The sequence below is a fragment of the Sphaerodactylus townsendi genome, linkage group LG04 (genome assembly GCF_021028975.2).
Source record: "Sphaerodactylus townsendi isolate TG3544 linkage group LG04, MPM_Stown_v2.3, whole genome shotgun sequence".
Taxonomy (NCBI): domain Eukaryota; kingdom Metazoa; phylum Chordata; class Lepidosauria; order Squamata; family Sphaerodactylidae; genus Sphaerodactylus; species Sphaerodactylus townsendi.
In genome coordinates this window covers 109,343,385-109,371,282 of record NC_059428.1, presented here as the reverse complement: position 1 = coordinate 109,371,282, position 27,898 = coordinate 109,343,385, and the positions used below count along the sequence as shown (strand labels likewise).

The 27,898-nt window shown below is 42.0% G+C and overlaps 1 protein-coding gene across 1 annotated transcript in view; it reads right to left on the bottom strand.

Annotated features, from left to right (window-relative positions):
• STK24 (serine/threonine kinase 24) overlaps positions 1-24,938 on the bottom strand; it is a 39,397-nt gene extending 14,459 nt beyond the window's left edge. Inside the window, exons 1-3 of the mRNA XM_048493921.1 lie at positions 24,671-24,938; positions 18,974-19,204; positions 4,145-4,201 (exon numbers count right to left, since the gene is read on the bottom strand). Coding sequence (XP_048349878.1) covers positions 4,145-4,201; positions 18,974-19,204; positions 24,671-24,715 — 333 coding nt within the window. The 5' untranslated portion in view covers positions 24,716-24,938. The remainder of the gene's footprint in view (positions 1-4,144; positions 4,202-18,973; positions 19,205-24,670) is intronic.
• Between the last annotated feature and the right edge of the window lie 2,960 nt (positions 24,939-27,898).

The window sequence follows — 27,898 nt, the reverse complement described above, 5'->3', positions numbered from 1 at the left end:
TGATCAACTAAGTCAGCTCCCTCGGAAATGATTTTTCCAGTATTCAACTACAAGTCACTGGAGAAATACTTTCCCAATAATTGTGTATTATTACTGCTGACAAAGCCTAATAGCAAAGGCCATGGGGGAGGGAACAGACATGGAAAAAGTACAAACAGAGCACATTCCAGAACTGCCTTTATGAGTTATTTCCCACATTGCAGAGAGTGGTCTTTTCAGAGCCTAACATACAAGGGCTTATCACTTCATACCCACATCTGGAACCCAATGTTGTGCAAGTGGAAACAGACAGAACTGTTTACATGCACAAGATTGTGTGCAACACATGGCACTTTCCTCCCCACATATTACAGGGCTCAGAAATTCTGATTTCTAAGTCTGATTTTCACATAAGTGGTTACCATGATAGCTTTCTTGAGTTTCCACTTGCACAAGAACTCTTAAACAACCAGTAATTTTGTGCTGAATCCAACCCATTCTCAAGGAATCATGTACTCATCCTCAATTGTGTTAAAGACTGTATCTTCTAATTTTTACACCCCAAAAATTTAGACTGTAGGCAGACTCTGATGTTCTCCTAACACCCAGAAGAAGAATTTGGATTTATACCTCGCCATTCTCTCCTGTACGGAGACTCAAGGCAGCTTACAAACTCCGTTCCTTCCTTTCCCCACAACAGACACCAAGAGAAGGAGGTGGGGTTGAGAGAGTTCTGAATGAACTGTGATGAACCTAGGGTCACCTTGCAGGAACGCAAAAGTGGGGAAACAAATCTGGTTTACCAGATAACAGTCTGCTACTCATGTGGAGGGAGGAGTGGGGAATCAAACCTGGTTTTCCACATTAGAGTCTACCTGCTCTTAACCACTACACCACACACATTCCACTAGGGGGGAATGCCACTGCTGGAATTATTCTCTTACTTCCCTGGATAGAAAAATTATGAATCCAGATAAAAAAGTGAATGTAAATGTTAAACTGAGGTATGTAAACCCTGGTGTGTCTATCGTACTGCAGCATGGCATTCCATTTTCCTCAGAACATGCGGTTAATTCCCTCCTAAACAACCATGGTGGTGCAGAGGCGTTCCTCCCATTGGACAAAGTGGACAGTTGCCCAGGGCGCCCCTTGTGGTGGGCACCAAAAATGCAGGTTCGTTTGTGGGATTTTTTTGTATTTTCAGTGTTTTTTCCGTTTTTGGCCTGCAGGGGGTGCAATTTTTAGGCTAGCAGCACCAAAATTTTAGGGATTTTTCAAGAGACTCTCCTGATGATATCATCCAGGTTTGGTGAGGTTTGTTTCCAATGGGAGCTAATAGAAGATGGGGGCTACACCTTTGAGGGTTCATAACTTTGGACCCCCTGAGCCAAACTTCACCAAACCTGGATGGTATCATCAATAGGGGCTCACAAAGATACTCTGAAATTTTGGTGCTGCTATCTTAATAATTGCACCTCTGACAGCAGGCACCCCCTAAATTTCCCCAGATTCTCCTTTTAAATCCACCCCTTCCTGCCAATGCTTGTTTTCTTTCTTTCTTTTATTCTCTCAATGCCTAATAAAGGTATTATTGTTGTTGTTGTTGTTGTTGTAGTAGTAGATTTCACAGCTGCCAGATCTTTAGCTCAGACCTGGGCATTATACGGCCCGCGGGCCACATCCGGCCCGCTGGATGACCCTGACTGGCCCCCCTGCCGTGCTGGGGAGAAAGGCGTCTTTGAAAGCCCCACAGAAGTCGGTTGCCTTGGCTGCCAGCTTCTGCGGGGCTTTCAAAAGCGCCTCGCCCCCCCTGCCTTTTGGCCCGGCCCTCCATAATATTTTCTGTTTCTTATGCGGCCCCATGGAAAAAATAATTGCCCACCCCTGCTTTAGCTGGTTGTTGGCCTTCATTACAATTCAAGCCTCACCCAGAAGCATAGGAAGTTGTAATTTATCGGCGTAGTATTTGTGCGGATCCCAGCAGGGCTGCCTTCTGAATTTGACAGATGTTAATTTTGTCAATTCGAAGATGTTTCAAGTGCTGCCCTAGTGTTTTTGGGATGGCGCCCAGCGTGCCGATTACCACTGGGACGACCTCAGCTGGTTTGTGCCATAGAAGCTGAAGCTCGATTTTCAAATTGCATTAGCTATTGTTGTTGTTGTTATAGATTTCACAGCTGCCAGATCTTTAGCTGGTTGTTGGCCTTCATTACAATTCGAGCCTCACCCAGAGGCCTAGGAAGTTGTAATGTATCGGCGTAGTATTTGTGCGGATCCCAGTAGGGCTGCCTTCTGAATTCGACAGATGTTAATTTTGTCAATTCGAAGATGTTTCAAGTGTTGCCCTAGTGTTACTGGGATGGCGCCCAGCGTGCTGATTACCACTGGGACGACCTCAGCTGGTTTGTGCCATAGACGCTGAAGCTCAATTTTCAAATCGCGGTATCTAGTGACCTTCTCGTGTTCTTTTTCAATGACCCTGCTATCGCTGGGAACTGCTAAGTCGATGCTGCTCACTTTCTTGTCCTCGATCACGGTGATGTCTGGTGTATTGTGTTTCAACACTTTGTCCATTTGGATTTGAAAGTCCCACAGGATCTTGACCTTCTCATTTTCCTTTACTTTCTCTGGACAATGTTCCTACCAGTTCTTAGCTGTTCTTATGTTGTAATTCTTGCATAAATTCCAGTGGTTCATCTTGGCCACTAAGTTGTGACTCTGTACTCAGTCTGGGCAATCTTTGTGCAGCAGCTGAGGACAAGATCTACAGTTTCATCAGCTTCTTTGCACAATCTTCATTTTTGCATCACCTGAGGATTTTTTTTATTTTGGCCTTGATCGAATTTGTTCTAATGGCTTGCTCTTAGGCGGCTAAAATCTATTATTATTATTATTATTATTATTATTATTATTATTATTATTATTATTATTATTATTATTATTATTATTATTATTATTATTAAATCCACCCCCTTAGGCATGGATTTAAAGGGAGAATCTGAGGTCCCCAGTTTAAACATTGAAAGTGATGCTGCTTCAGGGTGGGGGAGAATCCACCCCAAAATAGCATCATTTTCAATGGTGTTTAAACTGGGGACCCCAGATTCTCCCTTTACGGTGGATTTAAAAGGAGAATCTGGGCTCCCTAGTTTAAACACCACTGAAAATGATGCTGTTTGGGGGTGGATTCCAGCATCACTTGTTTAAACTAGGGAGCCCAGATTCTCCTTTTAAATCCACCTTAAAGGGAAAATCTGGGGTCCCCAGTTTAAATAACATTGAAAATGATGCTGTTTCCCCCAATTGGGGGGACTGGATACAACACCATAAAATGTTTTCATAGCAGTAATAAAACATTTTGAAAACATTTTTAAATTATTTTCAAAAAAAATATTTCTGCTGTGTGGCATGGCCCATTGCTGTGTTGGGGCATGTTCTATAATGTGATGGTGACTTTGAAACAACCTGGTGGGAAAAAATCATTGTTTGGTCATGGTGGGGGAGGGTGGCTGCCCATGAGGGGGGATCAAACTCAGGTTTTGCCCAGGGCTCCAGTTTGCCTAGGTATGCCACTGTGGTGGTGAACCCCTAACACGCTAGTAGTGATGCTGGGGTCAATGAAGTAGGAGAAGGTGGCCAGGCTTATCATGGCCACCCAACTGGTACAGCTGCCAAGCCCATTCTGCTGGCAATACCACTGTGGTTCACACTGCTTTCAGCGTGCCTGGCCAAATGCAATCCTTGTTCCTTTCCTCTAATTTTTGGCTGCCAACACATCATTATTTTTATAAGTGACATTTCTTTTTTTCTGGCATTCAGACTAACATGGTTGTCTCCACCAATATACAAGGGTGTTATTGTCTCTATAGCAGGGGAGACCAACTCTGGCCCTCCAGATATTCAGGGCCAATTGGCCATGCTGACAGAGGGGATGGGAATTATCATCTATGAACATCTGGAAGGCCACAGAACATCTGGACACCCCTGCTCTAAAGCAAGTAAAGTATTTGTAAAGGTTACAAGCATAGCATTTCAGCACATCCTTTTGTGAATCTTAAATTCCTACGGGAATTATGCCCCTCTCCCTGCCCAGAACAATAATCACACATTCAGAGAAGTTTATATATATAATCTCTAATTACATTAATAAAAGTGGCTTACTTACTAGATCAAGAGCAGAACCTCCACCAAGGTATTCCATGATGATCCATAATTTTGTATCCTATGAAAATAAAATTCTTTCTAAATAGTAGCAAACTATAACAATTCTCCACCATCAAATGACTGAACATGAATAAATGAAGAACAAGTGAATTAAAAGGACATGATACAGATAATATCACAAATAGTATAAATTTTCTTTGATATTTCAAGAGAAGAAAAAACTCTTGTTATCCCCCCCCCCCCACTGACTAGCATAGTAAGAGACACCTAAGCATAGGCTGCATTCAAATACCACAAACAGGATTACTTGTTCATGACAAGAACAACCCTGATTTATTCTTGGGCTCCTGGTGTCCTACCCCTACCCCTTTCCTCATGGAAAAAATCCAAAACTGAAGGGGATTTTTTTTGTTCCAGGAATGAATGGATCTTACCACAGGATGTTGTGATTCTATGTTGGGCTCTTCAACAAACTGGGGTTATGTTTCTTGCCAACAAATCAGGATTTTAAACCATAGTTAAATGCTGAATATACACAATTTATTACCGTTCCCCAATCTTTTATTTATTAAAATATTTACACCCTTGTTTTTCTCTTGGCTCAGGGTAACTTATAAACTATAATTAAAACATTAGAAGGGAAAACCAAACAAAATCTATAATCCCAGATACCTCCCCCCACTGAAAAGATGCCTGCTGTTCATATCCCAGAACAAGCCTGTCTTGCAACACTTCCTGAAGACCACCAACAAAGGGACTCTTCACAGAAGAAGAAGAAGAAGAAGAAGAAGAAGAAGAAGAAGAAGAAGAAGAAGAAGAAGAAGAAGAAGAAGAAGAAGAAGAAGAAGAAGAAGAAGAAGAAGAAGAAGAAGAAGAAGAAGAAGAAGAAGAAGAAGAAGAAGAAGAAGAAGAAGGAGGGGAGGAGGGGGAGGAGGGGGAGGAGGGGGAGTAGTAGTAGTAGTAGTTTGGATTTATATCCCCCCTTTCTCTCCTGCAGGAGACATAACCTCTTTGGGAAGTCCATTCCACCGAGTAGAAACCTTGATGGAAAAGGCCCGGGCTCTGGTCCATGTCCGGTGAGCTACCTTGAATAGAGAGTAGCCAACATGTGGCAGCTTGAAGGTAGAACACAGGAACACATGGGTGAAGATGGCCCTTTAGATATATGGCGCTATACCATAAAGGGCTTTAAGGGTCATCAGCAGCACCTCAAATTGAACTCAGAAACAAACTGGCAGCCAGGCAAGGTATGTTACCACCAGCTGGCCCCCGATAGCAATCTGAGACCTGCATTCTGGATCAGGTGCACTTTTCAGATTGTCTTCCAGGACAACCCATATAGAATGTTTCAGCCGTCCAACTCAAAGTTACAAAAGCACGGATCAGTGCAGTCTAAGAACCAGGTCAGCTGGCTAATCAGATCCCACTGACAGAAGGCACTCCAGGCCATTGTGTCAACCTGCTTTTTAAACAGGAAGGGGCAGCCCACAAGCACCCTTAAGCAGTTTCCCCCAGAAGGGGGGAAACACTTAAAAAAAACCTTTCTCTACCGACTGTTTCCCTTGATTCAGAAAACTACTTATAAAAATAAATCTTAATAATCATAAAGCTACACAGAACACTTGTGTCTACCATAAGAGACAACAAAAGAATTTAGAAAAGTCTGTTATATGAGAATCAGACAGGCCAGCAGCAATTGTACATTTTATTCTAAAATATGTCTTCCCCAATCTGAAGCGAGACGGGTAAGACTTGTTTCTGATACCACTCAAAGGCATTTGCAAACACTGAACTGAATCTCCTGACACTTCTAGAAGTTCCAGATTCAGAAAACAGGCAGAAGCTTTTCTCATCTGACCACATGCTGAGCTATAGAGGCATGTGGAAACAGTCAGACTGCTCACAAACGCCTACAGCTTAATACACAAAGGCCATTTATGAGTGCACTACTTACCCCGCGGCTGAGAAGGAATCTATTCTCCAATTTTGCTTGGCAGTGGAGTTTTCCTATTCACACAATTCTTTTTCCTCTACAGTTCTTTGTTTACACAGGTCACCCTTCTAGAAAGTGTCCCTAACCAAGCCAATCCACCATTTTGCCCAACTGCCTCCTTGTTGCTTCCATGCAGCCTCCATTTGGGGAGGTCGCCTGCCACCTTTTTTCTTTCGTCGCTGTTGTTGTTGCTGTCTTTGGTCCAGCAATAGTTTGCAGACCTGCCTCAATTAAATTGGTGACCATTAAGAAAAAAGAGTCTGCCATGCTGAGCAATAAAAATCTGTTTTGCAGGAGATTAAGGGAAGGGAAGAATGGAAGAAAGGAGGTGGTAGCGGCTGGGTGGGTGGGGGAAGAGATGAGGAAGGCTAGCAATTTCACTGGGTTCACCACTACAGTGACATATCTTTACCATTTAAAAAAAACAAAACTCCTCTCAATTGCCCTGAAATGGTGGCCTGAAAAATGGGAAGAATTACTGTTCTGGGGACAGAGGAAGATGGGGAAGAGTGAGAAAATCTGAGGAAAGCTTAACATATGGTGATCTCCTTTGGTGGGAGAAAGAGTCACACTTAAAGACCTTCTGGAAATTGTGGGGTTCCCTGATGTGAGGGCGAGGTAACTGCGGATGAGGGGGAACCATATGCATAACTGAGAATCAAACCCAAAGTGAATGTATGCTCAAAATGAAGGAGACCACATGTGCATAAATAACCAGAGTTTTCACAAAAAGAAGATATCAAATTATCCCATTTGTGGACTCCTGAGATCAAGCCTGATTCCTGACCATATACTCACACTTGGGAGTCAAAATGGACCTCTCAGGAGTCTAACAAAGTATTCTAGTTTTTATGATTGCAGAAATAAAAGATACAACAAGATTTATTTTTTCTTCATACTACCAATTCAGCAGGAATACTTTTCCATATTTCAGGACAAGACTGTTGTAAAACAAATACGGTATATATCCATCATACCATCCATATTATTGCACATTCTCCTATTCCTAACATGTAGCTCTGAAAGTTATATGAAGCCCTGAAGGGTGTACCTTCAGCATCGTCCTTAGTTCTCAATGACTCTGCCAACCCTTGACTAGTACAAGTCACTGTCAATAAATCTTCATTTGATATTAAAAGTCCCATACTCATGTGACTCATTTGCTCCACATGCTTCTTGGATCTAAAGAGGTCGGCAACTCAGTAGATTCAACAGATCTCTTACTTTTTTCAAAAAGCTTGCTACAGACGCTACCATCGTTGGATACAACAGTAACTTCAACCACAATTTGCAAGGAAGCTGATAAATGAATTACCTATGAGAGACAAAAGCTTGCACTGACAGCACTGGCCCACAATGAGTCCTGTGTATCACAGCCAAAAGATTTGCTTTGTTTGTAATATTACTATTCAATTAAATCTTATTTACAAAAAAAATATTTTTAATGCTCTACTCATTTGACTGTTTGGTTCAATTCACATTAAAGGACTGATTTGCAACAACTATTCCCAACACATACTTACTGAAGCTATTATATGCCTGCATGTCTTTGAAAAGCTAGGCCAGATTAGTTACCAGGGACAGAGCTTTATCACTTAGCCAATGCAGTATCAGCCAACAAAGCAAAGGTTATTTACAACTGATAACCTCACCTTAGCTGACCTAGCAAATGTCTTAGCCAGCATTTCAATTAGTGGAAGTCAGAAAACGAAGACAGAGGTCTAAATCTAGGAGGGTAATTAGACTGCTCAATATAATCTGAGAACTTCAGCCTTTACTGCAAACTTTCAGAGCAACAAGATTACTAGAAAAAGCTCCACACTGCTCTGAAGATGCCCTGAGAGGAGGGCCCAAAGGGTGCCATCAAGAAGCTGAGTCCTTTAGTGCAGTTTCTTGTTCTCTTGAAGATTGGTTCAGGCTTTCAGGCCTACACAGGGAAAGTTAAACTGGAGATCTAACAAGCTGTGACCTTTTGCAACCGGGATAAGAGCCCAGGTGCAGGGTGCTGACTAACTTCTTCCCAAACTACTCTCCAATCTCCAGGACTGAGAACAATAGAGCCACAATCCATCTGATTAGACAAGATGAAATCATGAGCATTGAAACCAATGAGTGCTTAGTTGCAAATAAGCTCAACCACACCATCTCACTCTTGACACACATCTACCCACTCACACCCCTAGTGACAGAGTTACACAGTTAACTGACATCACCAACCATGGGTCTGACTGGTCAACTGAACTGAGGCCAACTGAGACCGTTGGTCATGATGTTTCATTTCATTCTAGCTTTGCTCTTGGTGCTTTATTCATGGTTCCTTGATCCAACCTTGGGCTCTTTGATTTTGTACCTGCTTCATGGGTCAGATGTGCTCTCTGTCCATGCTGACTCTTGGGAAGAGTGGACTCTGAATGCTGGAGGATTTCAGTTGGAAAGAATAACATCTGGTGAAGTTGAACTGTGCACTTAGTTCCGATTAAGCCTTCGTTATTTTAATCCTCACTATTCACTGCTTTTATTATATCTACTTTAATTATATCTTGTGGTGTTTTGCCTTCAGGAGGCTTCAATTAAACTCCAGTGCCTAGGTCTACATGGCTTCACCTACCATGCTGTTTTGTGAAACTCACTCTGCAAGAGGTCTACTGCGGGTCGGAAGCCTGCCCCTTGGCTTCTGGCTCTTTGGGAAATGAAAAGTGGAGGGCAACTGCTAAGACCGAGTTGTGAGGACTCATACCCCAGGGTTTTGTAGTTCTGTGTTTTGCTGACCCATCTTGGGAATATCTTGGATTAGAGGTTCCTGACAGTTCCTCTACTAATAAGTCAAGAGAGAAATTAAGACATGAAGATAAACATGCATGAATATTTGATAGCCAGAAATGGAACCACCATGTTAGGCAATGTCTGAAGGATGATAATGAGTAAGACAGGAGAGATCATCATCCTGTTCTATTTAAGCCTATGTAAGAGCACTGTTAAAACACTGCAGCCATGTCCATGCAATCCTATCAACAGTTGCATCAGAATAACAAAGAAATGACAGATCAGCAGCACAGAAATCAGATACCAGATCAAACAGTCAGCAACATCGTATGTAATAACCATACATTCAAACTCCAAAATAAACTCCTAAATAAAACATTTTTAAACTGTTGGTGGAATCCTGACAAAAAAGGGCATTTCTAAACCACAATGGTTATGCTATTGACTAGTCTCCTTCTTATTTGGAAAACTCTTACTTATTGTGCAGAAATATCTTCTTACTGCAGGGATTGGGCTTGAAACAACACCCACACTTAGTTTTTAAAGTTTTTCTCTCTCCTAGCACAAGTCAGGCAGGAAGAAGGAAGCCAACACCAACCGTCAAAGCTTTGGAAATGCTAATAAGACATCCTGACTGAAGACAATGTAACTTCCAAGTTAAACAGCCTGCCTTAGAATAAGATCAGCTAGAGCAGTATAAAGTGACAGGGAAACTGCATGTTTACAGCTCTTTCTATATTCCTTGCTCAACTACTGTGCGGTGTTTGGGGACTTTTAACTTTTAACTCTTTACTATTTTAAATGCTACTGGTCGTTTTCCATACCACCCAGACTTCCATTATTTAAGCACATTATTCAAAACAGGCGCCAGGAAAAGGGAAGTATCAGTTGCTAAACTGCTATTTCCCTGGGAGTGTGCAAGTGCAGCAAGCCATGTCTGTGGTAACCAGTCACTGGATAGCAGGAGTCACAGGCACTAGGCGGAACCATAAAACGGCAACACAGAAAGAGAAGCTGGCCTACTGGTTCTCTTGGCAGGCAATTCCTAAAACGACCAGTTGGTGGCAGTAGCAAGTGAGAAAACCATTCCAAAATAGTGGTGGATGCTGGGCAAAAACTCAATTGGTGGGTGCCTAGATGCTTCAGAGGGCAGAACGGAGCAGTGCTCACAGGTCAGTGTTTAGAGCTACATGTCTTGAGAATAAATGAATAAAGTTTTACAAGTTCTACTTGACCGGCCCACAGTGTTACTATATTCTATGAGCCTCTACAGAAAGAAAAGGGCCTGGAAGTTATCCAACAGGCAAATTAAGATTTAAAGAATAATTGAAGCTATCCAGATATTCTGTTCCTAAACTCATGGATTGATCTTGGATCCCAGTTTATATTCTTTTGATCAACATTGTCTGGTTTTGAATGTCGCCTCTCTAAACAGCATTGTAACCATTTTCAGAATACTTATATGAAGGGAGTACACTCCACCACCAACAAAAGACTAGGACTGAGAAATCTCAGTGTATCCCAGATTTATTCCATATCATTCACACGTTGTGTTATTCTTCTGCAGCAAAGGCACACAAACTTGGACACTTTTAAAAACTCAATGACTACAGGCAAAATATTTTTGACATAAAATATGGCAACATTCAAAAGTCGGGGAGAACATTCCAACTTCCCAGAAGACTCTGCTGTTGATCTGAAGGTTACCGTTCCTCAACAAGTGTCTTCAAAAGGAGACTACAATGTGAAATTGATAAATGTAAGTATGATAAATGAGGGTGTAAACAGAGACACATTTTCACCCACTACAGATGGTGCTTAGTGTAATTATAAAGACTTACTACAGTTTAAAGCTATTGAGAACAATCACTGTTTATCTTGTTTCCTTTTGAGACATATGAACGCCACAGACTGAACCCATCACATTTCATTGGTTTAATACCACTGTCATGTTTTCACGAGTGCATCCTGTTGGCTGAAGATTCACTTCCTATATCGAATGAACTGGTTCTAACCCACAGAGACTTATGGCATACTGTGTTTGTTTTTAAGGTGCCTGCCAATATAATGGTTTGGTGAGCAAGGATCTGTTTTCTAATACCAGAAGTATTGGCAGGATGCAGGAAAATAGCACAGAGGGATGGAGCAAAGACAGAGAAAGATTTCATGCTTGTGACCCACACACTCCATCTTCTTTGAAAGACACACTTCCTTTCATACATGAACAGGCAGGCACATGAATTTAAAGAGAGAGCCCCCACCCCACAGATACTCAAGTTTTGTTTCAAATTTAAAATGCAAATGAGGTCCATTAATTACAACCAAAGTTTTTTCTCCTCCCCTTCTTGAGAGTAACTACATCCACCTGGCCAACAGTAACATTTACTGCCTCGAAGACCTACAGCCAAAAGAGGTGATCTCAAAAAATAGTCATTATGGGAGTTTCATCATTTATCCCCAAAACCCCTTTGAGGGATGGAAGTGGTTGTGCAGAAGATCATTCCTGAGTAACTGGGCACAACTAATAAAGAGAAGCATTTGAATGGTGAATATTCCTAAGATGTTTTCCCTCCTTTGAGGTCTCTTCATCTCATGAGGAACGCTCACTTCCCTTGGACTTGTCGAGGGTTGATATGGATAAGCGCAAATATCTTGCACACAAATCCTTCCAGAAACTATCCAGAAGCTCCCTCTGATCAACAAAACAATTCTCTTTTGTACATGGCATACCTGTTCTTTTCATGGAAGTTTTCCAGCCACCTGATTATTCAATGACATCTTTTAAAAAATCTGTCTTTTGACAGATGGTGTAGAAAGCACCGGGGGTGGGGTGGGGGGGGTTGACTAAACAAATGACTAGCTTACAAGGGGGTTGACTAGCTTACAAGTGTTGACTAAACAAATGCATTTGGACATGCTCTTATGAAAGTAGTTTTTATTTGAAAGATTATATGCAAGACTAAAGTTTGAAACCAATGCCTCACTTACAGATTAAATGTGTTCATCTGCACATGTCTCCAAAATATAAACCTACATAAACTATTAGGAAAAATGGGAATGTTTGAGCAATGCATCTTGGGGGGGGGGGGGGGGGGGAAAAAAAACAACCAGTATTTTGCACAGAAGTTTCAAAACTGTTTGCATACTTTAATAAGTTAGGCATTTAAAAACTGTATGCTTTAGTACATTAGGCACTTTATCTTCACAGAATGTATGTCCATCCATTCTGTTTAAGGAACCTAACCAGTTTCTCACTCCAAGAATGACATTTCCTCCCTGCCGTGTCCCATTCAACAGCTGGCTGCTCATAAGACTCCAGCCATCCTGAGGACAGGCTGACCTGAACTAGCTAGATTTTCAAGATATTTTAAAGTTTGCCTGTAATGTTTGCTTATTTTAGGCAGCCTGAACCTCAAAGTGTAATCCGTTTCCTATCCCCACCCCCACCCCCACCCACTAACAAATATAAACAGAGAGTTTTCTTTTTAAAAGAGGGAGCTCCATCCTGTGTTGAAGAAGATACACCAATAATTTAGGGCCATCTAGTGGTGAAACATCAGTATTAATCTCAACTACTATCAAGCAGATTTCTCCAATCTGTTAAACAGAGAAAGCTCTAACAGAGATCACTGAAGACCAACTGCAAGTTTTCCAAAAAGTCGAATGTATGATGCGGCTGTTAACATTAATTTTTTACTTTAAAGATACAAAAGAAGGAACAACCAAACTGCCAAAGTGAGACAGAATCTATTACTGAGTATAAACAATGAAGCAACATGGGGCAAAACATGGTCCTCCACACACCCTTCTTCCACCACATACTACACAGTATTCATATTTGACTGGATTTTATCTGTACATCTGATCTCTAGGACCATATTGTGGGGACTTGAGGCAGCTGTATTTTCTTAGGTTTTAGAATCTAACTTCTTAAAAGATGCTGAATGGTTCACAATTACAAGAGTTAGAGCTGCTGAAGAAGAAAAGAGTAGGTTTTTATAACACACTTTTATCTACCTTTAGAAGAAGAAGAGGAGTTTGGATTTATATCCCACCTTTCTCTTCTGTAAGAGACTCAAGGGGGCTTACGATCTCCTTTCCCTTCCCCCCTCACAACAAACACCCTGTGAGGTGGGTGGGGCTGAGAGAGCTCAGAAGAACTGTGACTAGCCCAAGGTTACCCAGTTTACATGTGTGGGAGTGCACAGGCTAATCTGAATTCCCCAGATAAGCCTCCACAGCTCAAGTGGCAGAGCGGGGAATCAAACCCAGTTCCTCCAGATCAGAATGTACCTGCTCTTAACCACTACACCACTGTTGTTCGTTAAGGAGTCTCAAAGCAACTTACAATCGCCTTCCCCGTAGCACAGGGGTAGGGAACCTGCGGCTCTCCAGATGTTCAGGAACTACAATTCCCATCAGCCCCTACCAGCATGGCCAATTGGCCATGCTGACAGAGGCTGATGGGAATTGTAGTTCCTGAACATCTGGAGAGCTGCAGGTTCCCTACCCCTGCTCTAGGTATATTGGGAGGTCACCAAGGACATTGTTTCCTGTTATGGTGCCTAAGAAGTATAATTTCCTCCACCTGATTTGTGTGTGTGTGTGTATGTGTGTGAATGTCTCCTGACTTAAAACCCCATGGGGTTACCATAAACTGTGACTTGATGGCAAAAAAAGCTATTACTATTTTTACTGATTATTATTATCAAGGGCTCTGCTGGTGGTTACTTTCTTGTTATTTCTATATTTGCTGGGTTTGGTCTGCTTTTATTACGTTTTAAACTGTAGATTAATATTGTTATAAACTGCCTTGGGAACTTAAGTACAATATGTAAATGTTTTAAATAAAAATGAAACCAGTACAACTGGGACCACCAGAATTGTCTTCGCTGTCTTTAGAATTCTTGTTTTGCCCAAATGAATTCTTAAAATTTGGTCCTGAATCCTCTAAGAAGAACGCAGAGCAAATGTTGTGTTGCCCATTGAGGAGGAAATTGCAAAAATAGTAGAATACAGTAAATTCACTTAAAAGGGGGAAAATAAGGTCCTTGTATGTGAAATAATGCCCTGATCAGATCTCACAAGCTGAGCAGGGTTTACCTGTCAGGTATTTGGATGGGAGACTTCCAAGGAACAGAGGCAGCCAATGGCAAACCAGCCAGAGGCAGCCAATGAACATCTCTTGCCTTGAAAACCCTACAGGTCACCATTAGTCAGCTGTGACTTTCTGGCAGAAAAAATGTGGAATAAGGCACACAGGGAGTTCCCTATCCTGGACCAGTTATCTGTGCGGGGGGCTGTGCCTGAGTTGCAAGACCCTGGGGTCTGTACAGACCTCTCTGTTACTGCTGCCTCTTTCGGCAAGTGTCTTGAGGCTGGGAATCACGACTTTCAAAGCTGCCAGTCCTTTTGCTTCAACAAAGTTGTGGAAATCCTGAGGAAAAGCTGTCATGGGCCAATGGTGTGTTTGACGTGTGCCTGCATGTTTTTCCAGTTCCCCTTCCTCCAGTTTGAAAATGGAGATGGTAGATGGGAAGCAGAATTAGATTTAGAAAATCTGTGAACTTCTGGTGTAGTCTATAATTTTCCATCCCGTGAGAGAGGGCAGCATCTGTGTGAGTTAGTGGCCTTCAGACCTTTGAGGAACAGCTGCGTTTGATGGGAGAGCGATATGTTCTCAGCGTTGGGAATAAGACATGGTGTTTGAGCGTTCCCAAATACTACAAATTCTTCATAGTTCAAGGCCAGTACAGTCTGCATTGTAGTTACTGTTTATGTTTTGTTTTGTACCAACAGTATGCTAGATGCTTCACAGCCCATGCCAGATGTGTTAGTTGCATCAGGATAGGGAAGACCATAAGTTGGTGTATGAGTAGTATGGATGAGATTGAAAAGAACTTGGTTCTGTTCATTTGCAGTTTTTTTAACCATCTCACAAGCTGTCTGTTGTGCTACGGCAGGAGTAGGGAACCTGCGGCTCTCCAGATGTTCAGGAACTACAATTCCCATCAGCCTCTGTCAGCATGGCCAATTGGCCATGCTGGTAGGGGCTGATGGGAATTGTAGTTCCTGAACATCTGGAGAGCCGCAGGTTCCCTACCCCTGACCTAGAGGAAGGGGCAGGGGCACAATTTGCACACTTCTTGTGGGAATTCCCGAACCTGCTCTTGCCAGCAGGGAAAATCTGGGGGCAGACATGATCATACAATATGTCAAGGTCACATCTGGGTTAAAACCTGGATGTCACATCAGTGTTTCTGCCAATGCTAAGGAAACTCTACTTTATCATAAAGTTTTCAAAACCTCATCTTGCCTATGCTGATGATACTTCTGAGTTTTTGCCCAGACGTGACATTAACACACCCTGCCATGTCAAATATGCCTGCCCACTGCTGCACCACAAAGCTCCTGGGGGTGCTAGGCACACCTTTTAAGACAGCCTTTGAGAGGCCCAGATTGCTTAGGACATTTAAAAAGTACTAACCACCACTTTGAATTAAGTCCAGAAGTGAACTGGCAGGTACAACAGATTACAGCAATCCAGCTCGGAAGGGAACTGAGCACAGATTACTGTTTCTCCTGTCAGATCCTGCTTTTCAAAGAAGAACGGGCAAATCAGTCAAAGCCAAGCAAAAGCTCCAGACGCTACTGGTGAGGCCAGAGCAACTATCCATATGGGAATGTACCTAAGATATAACCATTGCAGATGGAGTTACATAACGCTTGAAGGACTTGGTGTTTAGTCTAGGGATGTTCTTGGACTTGGGTATACTCAGCTGAACAAGCAGGAGGCAGATGTGGCCAGGACTAGTTTCCTGAGCAAACTGTGATGCTTGCCCTGGTTGCATCTGACATAAATTACTGCAGTGTATATATGATGCATGGGCTGCCCTTGAGAAGGAGACCCCAAATGGTACAGAATGCTGCAACCGGGAAATTGACTGAAGTGGGTCCCAGGGACCAGATCACTCCAGTCTTGGCCTATTTATACTGGATCCCAATGATTGCTTACTCCCTTTATGAACCTATCTAACCACTGTAGGCATCTTCAGGGGTCTCTGCCTTCTGGGAAGGCTTTTGCGGTTATGGAACCAAAACTCTGGAACCCCCCCCCTCCTCGGGAGATTCATCTGTACCCCTTCATGAGTGAAGACTGTGAAGACTGCTTTGTTTGGAGTTTCCTCAGTGATCTCCCCTTCCTGCCCTTATGTTTTCATTGTTGTTCATATGCTTTTGTATGTTGATTTCAGCTGTGGTTTTAGTTGTTTCAATGATGTCCTTTTTGTTAGTTTTAATAGTTTTTAAGGTGTGATTTTTATTATGCATGTTATTAATTTGTTAGCCATCTTATTAGCCATGAAGAGGACAAAAAGATAGGATACATATGTTGTAAAATAAATAAATAAATTTGCAGACACCGGGAAGTGCAACCCAAAATAGATTAACTCCCAGTTTTGCTATTTGTACTGTCGTTGACCAACAGTACACACTGCAAAAAAGCACAGTTGCAATCCAGAATACATAATTTACACATCTAGGGCTCCTTGCAGGTGTCTGCCTGCACATGTAGATGTGGGGGTAGGGCGTGGGGGGTAGGGGGCATTTGAGGACAGCAGTTGCAGTTTCACTCCTCTGTCTGCGTAGAGCATGTACTCTGTGGGAAAAATACACACACAACCACTTTGTTTTCACAATCAGGATGCTTTAAGGAACTTCACTGCTTGACCTTGATTGCATTTACACTTGCATGAAGGCTTGATATAACCCAATTGCTTACTGATGTCACAATAAAAAATGGCCTCTTGCCAAAACAGTTCCTTATACTAGCCATTGCCAATTTAAAAGCAAATATAAACAATGAGAGAAAAGTCAGTACTTGCATACAATTTGAGAAATATTTGTTAAGAACCTCCACTAAGATGGCCAAGCCCAAAGTAAGTTAACATGATTTCTACGTACAACGTACAAGGAATCAGCAATTCAATACGGAAAATTGCTGACATGAACATCCTGAAGAACCAGTTTTCCCAGAAGTATATATAATTGTGGGGTAACACTTGCAGAAGCAGAGGCTAGAAAAACCTCGCCAAAACTGGACAGTCATCATTACATTTCCAGTAACAGACTCAGGGCCGTTTTCATTGTTTAGATTCAGACAGTAGGTAAGCCACCACAAAGACCACAGACTGCATGCAACTCAACTTGCTCACATGTTCTGCTCGTGCATACTTCTTTTTAATGGGGAGCACACAAAGCATACAATCCCCAGACTGAGCTGTGCCATGTGACTCTAAGCATTTGTATCTTTCAGCTCTAGCCAGCAACTAAAAGAGAAAGCCAAGCATTCTTACAAAAGAGAGATTAATTTCAGGTTAAGCAAAAACAGTGTCCTCAATAAGTTTGCTGAGCCCACACCCCCACAATAACCCCTATGACTAAGCTGCACCAAGTACCAAGACTCCTGCAGCTTAGACTACAAAATGGCTAACCAAAGTCACTACAGGTGTGTATGGAAAATATTAACTGCATCCAAATTAAACTGGTCACCCTGTAATTCCAACAAAACACCATGAATGAGAAGTGGTCAGCAAGCTGCTAGTCTCAGAACCCAAACTATGTGTCAATTTATAAGGCAAATAATATTCTAGATATTTTCTCACAGCTCTGAAGACTGACCCTTGCCTGAGGTAACAATTCAGGAAACTGGCCCCCAAACTGCAGTGTGAAAACATCCTTCCTACAGAAGCTGCTCTTCCACAAAAGGTGGAAGCCATGCTATCTACCAATGATTATCATCACACCCTATCTCCACAACTCAAGCTGAGAATTTGTGACCAGCCTAGCCCAAGATCATCCAGGTACTTTTGGTCTCCTGGATCCTAGTCCGACACTTTAACAACACACAGGCTCTTGGCTATGTTGCACATCTCCACAACAGCTAGTGTGACCATTTGGGGAGGGGAATGAATAAAGGCTAGGACCTGTTCAGGCATGAGGTGCAGTGGGAGCAAGAGGACAGCAGTTCACAAGGGATTTTTGGAATACCTAGAACTCTGAATGATAACAGTAATAGTTGCAGAGGGTAGCTCTGCAGCAGAACAACTTGACTGCAGTCCTACAGCTCTTTAGAGACCAACAAGATTTGGAGTGGGATAGGGACATTATTTTTCAAGAGTCAAAGCTCCCTTCATTATCTGACTTTCAGAACCACATACCCCATAAAGTGCTACTGGACAGGAATATGAAAACAAGAATGCTAGATCACACAGAAAGGCTAGAAATGTAAACCGTTCTATGATTTTAGTGAAATGCTAAATGGAAATTCTGAACACATCTACATTACGGATTTAAATGTGCCAAAGTGAAACAAGAACCCCAGGAAATGTAGTTTTGTTAAGAACAGCAGCTCAACCGGTCATTAAACAATATATTCATTTTGTAATGTTCTCTGTGTGATATATATATATATCTCGTTTCTAAATCAATGCTAATGCTTAATATTGTATATATATATATAGAAATTCACAAAGCAGAAAAAAGATACCAGGATCAAATTCAGTTAGTTCTAAAAAGACTAAGAGACAAAACCATGTTATACATATTATATTAAATAACAATCAAACAATCAAAGAACAGTTGTTACTAATAACTATACTTAATATGAATTTTAAAAATCCAAAATATATAAAACAGTTCTATTATATCTTTCTATGATTTTTTAAAATAAACATTATACTGAAATATCATTTTCATTTTTCACAACAGGATTAATAATTTACCTGTTTCCCTTCTAACCAGAATATGTCATTTTAAATGACAATGCAAGTACATGTGTGATGTGATCAGTATTCCTTGCGATGCGCTCATTAACACAGGCGTTTCAGTTTAAGCAAGCCTACAAAATAATTTCTATGCTGATAACAGAAATCCCAAGAAGAAAGATCAACAAGTAATTTTGTCTGGAGCTCAAAGCAATACCTCTTCCAAGCTATTCTACTATTTGCCCCACACCTTGACTGGTAAGTAGGAATATTCCGAATATAGTGTTTCAACACAAAGAAAACGCCTCACCTTTAAATAGGATCCATAATATTTAGTAACATAGGGGCTGTCACACTGACTTAGCACCGTGATTTCCTGTTGAATGTCTTCTATTTCATCTTCAGCTTCTTCCAAATCAATAATTTTAATAGCAACAACTTTTTGAGTTCGATTGTCAATTCCCTTAAAAACTTCACCAAACGACCCTTTGCCAATCTTCTCCAGCTTCGTAAAAAGTTCTTCTGGATCTGCTTTCAGATTCTGGCAGCAATACAGAAGAGAAAAACATCTTAGTTTTATAATTAAAATATTTTACACCACGGCTCCCTTATGCTACAGTTAGCATAGGCTGATAATGGTAAATGATCTGAAAACTATTTCAGACACGAGACAAGAATTACGCTGTATTGCCAACTTATTGTACTGATCTCTCCCACTGCGATCAAGTACTGCTTTTCTTCCAGTGGAGGCAAAACTATCTGTAGGAAGGTTAACTACAAATATGAAGATGTTATCAGAACCACTGAACTGAAAGGAAACCTAATGAAATACTATGGAAACAGAAGTTCTGAGTACAATTACACAAATCTGTATCTACAAAATACATTTGAAAATTAAGATAATTTAAGCAAGAAAAATATGTGAAAAGGAAGAGACCAGAGACTGGGGTATTGGAAAGAACAAAAGCACTACTCAAAGAAAAAAGCTTTCCTTCCTTGGACATTGCAGCACTGCCTCCTCCCACAAATTGCTCTGGATTACTGAACCTTCACCACACAGTGCCAACATACTTTCAATGACTGCTCTGCAAACCCTGAAGGCTATGAACTAGCCTTGCTTTTTCATAAGCAGCAGGGATTACAGGGTAACAAAATGCAGCATGACACTGCCAATTCCACAAAGCACAGCATGCACACAGGCATGAACCGAAACACCAGTTGACCGTAAGCTACAATAATATTTTCTCACAATATTCCACGCAGCACAGAATGCCTTTCTTGAAGTGGCAGTTTCTTTTTCATATTTCATTACGATGTCATCCAGTAGAAACAGTAGGAATAACAGACTCTTTTGCCTCACAGTTGTCAAGGTTACAAATGCACATCCCTAATTTAGAAGCAGGCACACACTTTCCCTGCAACTTATCTCCAGAACTGTTCTGTACACTCCCCTCCTAATTAAGCCACACAGACTAGCACTGCTCTCTTACTGGCCATGTGCTGGATCTGGAGGCACCTCTGAGTAAAAAGGAAGGTTCCATAACAAAGCAGAGAGTGGCCTCACGTAAGCAATCACCACCATAACAACAACGTCCAGAGGTAAGTCCAGAGGTAAGTCTGACAGAATTGTATCTTCTCGGTTGCCAGAATTGGATGACACAAAACCAGATAAGTTTCAACAAACTATCTGCACTATCAGTGTGAATGCTTTCACGGCTTTTTTTTTTTTTTGCCACCAAGTCACAGTTCATTTATGGCGATCCTGTGGGGTTTTCAAGGCAAGAGGCATTCAGAGGCGGTTTGCCACTGCCTGCTTTCTGTGTCACAACCCTGGACATTCTCAGTGGTCTCCTATCCAAATACTGAGCAGGGCTCATAGCACATACATGCACTTTAAAGATGGGGCACTGGCTGCAGTTATACCATAGTGTACTCGTGTGCTGCAAAAGACTGAGCTGTGAATATAAATGCAGACGCTCTGAGCTGACCTGTACAGTTTCATTGCTTAACAATTGAAACGAAAGTGTTTGGCACCATTTTTGAACGGAACGGAGTTATGTGTATTTGTCTCAAAGCGCAGACAAACCAGCAAGACAGAATTCAATCTTCTTCCCTTGGGTAAAATGACTTCTTAAAATTTCTTCCAAGACACCTTCTTAAACACTGCAGCATGTCTCAGGCTGTGCAGCAAAAGACACCCCACACTTGGGAAGGACAAAATTGTGAGAAGCCAATCTTGGTTGGCAATTCTGATTTTTAATATTTATTTGACTGGTCAAATGTCAACCCTAGACAAAAGGCACACAGAAAACACAATCTTGTCCCACAATATTTGATAGTAATATTCCCCGTTACATAGAATAATGGTTTCAGACCATTAAAATAATAGTTCCAGGAAAACAACCCTGTCTAGAAAACAGGATTATTAGCACCTGCTGCACTGAAGATTCAAGGAAGTTGTAAGGTTCTGGAAGTCACAAGACACTAACAGCAACCTCTGAAACAGGCTCGGGTATAGTCAGTGCTAGGATGGGAGAGTTTCAGGGCATCCAACATAAGCCTCTCAAAATCCATAACAGAAGCTAGGAAGGATAGAAATGGCGTGAAGAAGCAGAGAATATGGTGATGAAACATGTCAGTGCAGTTAGATTGTTGTGGCTAAGTGCAATAGAGTTTGAAATCATAAACCATATGAGAATCAACTCCCACTGAGCAGCTTGTGGCAATAAGGTTTTGTACTGATGTACCCAACATGAAGCTGAAAAATCTATCAAATTAGAAAGTACTGCACTGTTTAGGCCCAGTTTAAAATACTAAGATGTTCGATCCAGTTGAGCACAGGTACAATAATTCCCACACATTTTTGTCATCTCCCTCCAAAGTAAGTAAACAAACAACCACACAGTCAGCAGAAATGAGCACTGCAGCCATGGGAAGTGTATTCATGCCTCCCATCTCTCTATCCATTTTAAAAGTAACCAATGTAAGGATATGCATACCTGGATCAAATAGCAGCTTTAATAATTGCTAGCTATAAATAGCTAGCTAGCAATAGTTCTACCGATAAACATCTTTCCAAGGGGACAATTTGAGCACTTTCGCAGGATAAGCACTGCTTCCATTATAAACAGCAATAAAGTTTTATATTTCAACTTTACGGCAATATTGTAGAAAATTACAAATTGACATAGATACACATATATAATTTACTGAAAGAACTGCCAAGTAAAATGTAAGTGTGATTATTTATTGTGCATGTTCATTTATGCATCAACCAATGTGGTTGTCTGTGGTGAATAAAAATTGCCTTCAGGAAGCCAAGGGACCCTTCGTTTTCCAAATTACTAACATAGATATACTGTGCTCAGCCAGACTGTAGAAATGTTTCTGCATGAGGTACTTATGTAGACCTTAGACCAGGGGTATCCAACTCTGGTGCCCCAGATGTTCATGGACTACAATTCCCATCAGCCCCTGCCTGCATGAACATCTGAGGCACTAGAGTTGGACACTCCTGCCTTAGACTAAACTTGTGGGCATGGGATTTTTAAAAATTGCGATAAACAATCTTATTTCAAGGGTACTTCATAGATAATAAAACACTAATTATCAGCTTTTTGCTAATCTTATTAGTTGTGTAGAAATAAAGTTACCATCTCTGGAGGAATTAGTAGGTTATAAATAAGTGTTAAGCAACCAACGATAAATCCAGCAAACTGTACCTGAACTAGGACAAAAAAGCAGCATCAAATCCAATGAACTCAGACAGCATGAGTAAATTTAAAGTTTTCTGTAGCTAGATGCTAAACATAACTTTCACTGAGGCTTTAGTTAACAATCTCTGCCTGAAGTTCACAAAGGGTAACATTACTCCCTTCAATCCTCCATAGACTTTAATCTAGTTGATCACAAGGTATTAATGATCTGACAGGCATTCATGAGTCGGCCTAGGCGACTCCCACTCCTGGGAAGGATGACCTCTAGGACCTTGCCTATACTGACGGTCCCTCTTAAACTCATGACACAACAACGGATTAGGCAAATAGCGCTAACTGACGACCACAGCCAAGTTGCAGGGGGTGGGGGGGTTGCTTTGATTTTTTTTAACTTCCATAATCATGGACTGATTCAAATAAAAGCCAAGTAGAAGTATTAGAACGTAAGAAAGTAAGGAAGAGCCTGCTGGATCAGACCAGAGTCCATCTAGTCCAGCACTCTGCTACTCGCAGTGGTCCACCAGGTGCCTTTGTGAGCTCACATGCAGGATGTGAAAGCAGTGGCCTGCTGCTGCTGCTGCTCCTTACTTAATACTGCTACTTTGTTTTACTTAACAAGATTTTTACCCTGTCTTTCCGCCCTCACAGGGCCACCAAGCAGGTTACACAATAATTCACTAGAAGACTTTCAAGTGTCATTATTTCACAATAACTAAGCTGCTTTTCCAAATTAATGCTTTTTAAAAATCTGATCAACATTTGACCAGATTTTTGCCAACCAGTTAAATGGACTACGATTCTCCAGAGATACTCTCATTTATTATGTTAGGCACACTTATGATCTCTCCTTTCCTCAGGCCACCCTGGTTTTACATCTGAATAGGACTAGGTTCCCCTGCCTTCACACCAACCAACCACAACCAAACTATACCCGCTGCAGGTTACAGAAGTCAGAGACTCTGGGTCTAAGTAAAATTAGCCTTCCTTGACCTACTGGATAATGAGCCTCCTCCCCTGGTACCTTGGGTAAGCCATAAAGCAGACCATACAAGAAAGACCTATATGCTGTTCTGCCTCTCCCTGCCAGAAACTAAATTACAGGGCCTATCTTCCAACACCCATTGCCCTTCAAAATGCAGCTTTCTGAGGATGGAGAAACTAGACTCACCAGGATTGAAATAAAAAACTATGCTACAAATAAAGTATGTGGTGCATAACTAAAGAATCTTCATTTGTTACCTGCTGTGTTAGATATATATTTTATATTACTCAAATATAGATGCAAAATAACCTTTGTAAAATAGTTGAGTTGTTGCACAATGAAGAAGAAAAAAACAAAACGTTACTGAAGTCCAACCTCTTCATTAAGACAAAACGATAAAGGGGAGGAGTGCTTGAGAGGCAGCGAACACTTTAAGTGACTGTATACCCTGTAAGGTACAATTTCACACAGACACAAAGATTATTTCAAGGCTGTTACAACATTGCTAACTTGCCATACATTGCTAACAAAACAAAACAAAAAATGAGATAAACTAGTTCTAGAGATACAAACCCTTGCGTCAGTTTACACACAGGCACCAGAGTCCATTAATTCCCTTTTCGGATTAGAACTCAAAAAGTCAAGCAGCACTCCACACTTAGGAAAGTGGGCATGACAGGTCATGCTGGAAGTCGCTAAGAGTGCAATCTTATGCAGGGTTGGTCCAGGCTAAGCTCACTGATTTCAGCTGACAGGAATAACTCCGCTGCAGAAGGATATGAGCCATACCCACATGATTATTTCCAGCCATCCTGAGCACTTCCCATTAGGAGAGGATGCACCTTCCCTCCAAAAAATTAGGGCATGGAGATAGCCTTAATCTAAGGCAGGTTTCTACAGTGACCAGGGAAGGCTGAATAGCACTCCCGCCCTACACTCCTTCACTGCCACAGCCTGTGGCGGTTCCTTCCATCTCAGCCACCTTCTTCTCCATCACCCACAGATTTCCCCATCTGACAGAGGTCCCTCACCTACTGCTTCTACCCCTCAACAGCAATACCCTCCCCCCCCACAACAAAAACCCCACAATCAAGAGGGAAGAGAAAGACACACCACCAGCCCTCTCCCTAACACAGCCCAGGATATGGGGAGGAGACGTATGGCCAGACCCCCCCCCCATTCTGACCCTGTCAGGGCAAGGGGGCAGCTGCCCCCCTCCCTTTCCAAAGCCGAGGCTCTGGAACAGCTTCAAGCCCAAATGAAGCAAAGGCAGGGAGTGGGGCAGGAAGAGTGGAGGCGGGTTTCTCACCTGCATCCCCGGCAGGCCGGGCTGCTGCACAGGGGAGTGAGCCATGATGACGGAAGCGGTAGAGGAGGAGGTGGTGGCGGCGGCAACGCGCACGCGCGCCCCCCCTCCCCGGTCCCCCGGCCCCTCTGCGCGCGCGCCCCGTCCGTCCCTCTTCTTCGAGGCAAGTTCCCGCGGCGACTCACCTCATCCTCCTCTCCCTCCCCCCTCCTTACGCTATACCCCAATCGTCTACGGAAGGAACGTGCCCGCCAAGCTTGAGGGCGCACGCGCGCTGAGGGCAGAGCAGCCGGGGTGGCAGAGGCGGGACTAACTCCGTCATCGAAGAAGGGGAGGAGCCACGCTCTTCACTCCGCCCCTTAACCGACGGTCAAAGCTGCTGGTGAGGCTTCGACTCCGCGTGCGGCAGCCGCCTATTTCGTTCCTTCTAACGCCCATCTTTATTCCCCTTTCCTTCCCCCCGAAGAGTTCTATAAAACCCGAAAGTTCCCTTCGTGTTCAGTGGCTCCTCTTGAAGTTTTTCTGTCTACGCTCCCACTGCGCCTCCTTTCCAATGCTTCTCCTCAGCTTTTCCTTACCTATTCAGACAAGGGAGGAGCCAGCCTGAGTGACAGAATGCTTGGAAGGCAGTGGGCGAAGATTCGGACCTGTGGGCCCCGCCCACCGAGCTCAACCGGGTTCGCCCTCAACACCCCTTTCATTTTTGGCTGTTCGCAAATTTAGGGCGCAAAAGAGATGAAAGAAACGGCATTATTAATTAGACAACTGGACTGAACGGATGGTGTACATGCAGACTTCTAGGCACCCACACGGTATATGTAGACACACACACATAAAATAGACCCTTTTAAATATATATATATTTATATATATATAAAAATAAAAAGATACTTCAGAATAGATAGGAGCATAGCAGTAAAGACATCTACCCAAAACTGTATTAATATAATCATTACTTAATGGATCCCAATGTGACATTCTGATATTATCAGAGAAACCATCACAAAATCTTTAAATTACTGAATATAGACCTTTTCTTGAAAGTTAAAAAGTCAACGGATGTAAAACCCACATGAAGCTGCTTCAATGCTGACAAGTGGTCTGTTAAGGTCTGCTTTCACTGACTGCAGCTCTCCACCGTCTCAGGTTAATATCTTGCATTTCCCATACTGATTTGTTTTTTCATTAGATGTGAATTTACGTGACATTCCTCAACTAACTGTGCGAATTGTAGCTTAGTGAAGTTACATCTTCGATAGAGATTTGTATTCCCTGCCCCCCCCAAAAAAACTACAGCACCACCAGAGTTTACACGTGTGTTGTAAATATGTCATATTGGCATACTTTGTGTAGGTAAATAATATTTCTGTGCAACAAGTTACAGGTAAAAGTCTCTCCCACCAAATTTCTAATAGGAAGAAGCTTGGGGCCATAAGACTCCTAAAGAAGAAATTATGAGTCTCAGGTTCAGAGAAGTTCTGGATTGGGACCTAAATAGAGATACCTACTGTAGTCTGATATCTACTGTACTGTAGATACCTACTGTACTGTAGATACCTACTGTAGTCTGATACCTAAGGAGATACCTACTGTAGTCTGATATCAAGCCTCTTGCAGGTGTCTACTCTCACCTTTACCATGAGCTGTAGTCCCAAGAGAAAGAGAAGACATGTGGCACTGGGACCTTGATTTATATTTACATAAGAATTAGATAGCATTGCCAAATCTGGCTTAGAATATACTGGTGACATAGTGAGGAGAGTGTCTGAAGAAGTGGAGTTTAGAGACAGGAAGGAGCTCAGCTGCAACAGAATGTTACTCTAGGTAGGACTTCCATTTGCCTTAGACTCTATGGTACACCACATAGTCTGTTCTTTCAAACTGTCATGTTTCCTCTGTCAAAACATCTCAGTAGTCTGGAGATCACTTGTAAGACCTCCAGCCCCCACCTGGAGATTAGCAACCCTAAAATGAGGTGGTTGATAGGAATGTATCACATCAGCCTTCAAATGGAGGATCACGTGTTTGAATGCTTAAGCATAAGGAAAACTCCCTGCAACAGAAAAGCAACACAGCAAGCAAGAGTTCTCCTTGCAGTGCTAGTTTGCTACTTAGAATTTTTCCACATGAAGGAGCATTCAATACTGAAATGCACTGCCTGCTGCCTGAAGTGATGCAGTCCCTTGGAAGTTGCCAACCTCCAGGTAGGGGCTGAAGTTCTCTCAGAATTACAACACATCTCCAGACTACCGAGGCCAGTTCCCATGGAGAAAATGGCAGCTTTGGAGGGTGAGTTCTTCAGCATCGCATCCCATCTGAACTCACTCCCCAAACGACACAACCAAATCTCCAGGAATGTTCTAACCTTGTACTTTTGTTCTCCTACTTGTGAAAATGTAGCTTTGGCACAAAGCCAGCAGAAGCTGTGCAGAAGGCTGTAGGAGAAAGATCATGGTAGGGAGTGTGAACGTTGTAAGTTGTGCACCTGCAGTGGAGAAACACATCCACAGAAGTCCCATCTAGGTGTAATAGTTCCTTATGGCAAAACATGATTTGAAAGCACTTTGTTATATATCAGGGATTGTGGAGAGAAAAATATAAAACAAGCCTTTCATCACTGTATGAAGAATTACTAAATGTCAAGTATTCTGTATTTTCCACTGCAAAGTGAGTACTTGGACAAAACAGAAAAATGGAAAATTGATTGGGAACGATTTGAAATTCAAGTTACTAAACACTGCATAGTCATCCCATCTAATCCCTTATTTGATTTGTCATTTCTTGTCTGCTGTGAACAAAAAAAATACTTACATTCTGTCTCATTTTATTCTGTTATAAAACACTTTGAAATGCCTAAGATTACTATGGCATTATGTTGTGTTGCTAAGGACCAATGAACCCACTACAAAGTCCACAGATTTCCCACATGGACTTTTCACAGGTTTATTGCAAGAATTCTCCACAGGGAATTTAGATATACACACAGGCCCAGTTCCATGCAGGAAAGAAATAGGGCCTAAGCCTCTTACATCATTTTCTAAACCTGAAATAATTCCAGGTTGTCCCACATCCGTTTTTTAAAAGGTTCTGTAACCTGACGTTGCACAAACAAATGAAAAAGAGGAAAGGAAGATGCGATAGCACGTTCCTTCTGATGAGTCTTTAGGGATACACAAATCAATATCTGTTCAATTTTTCCTCATAGGATAATAAAACTGATTGGACCCTTAT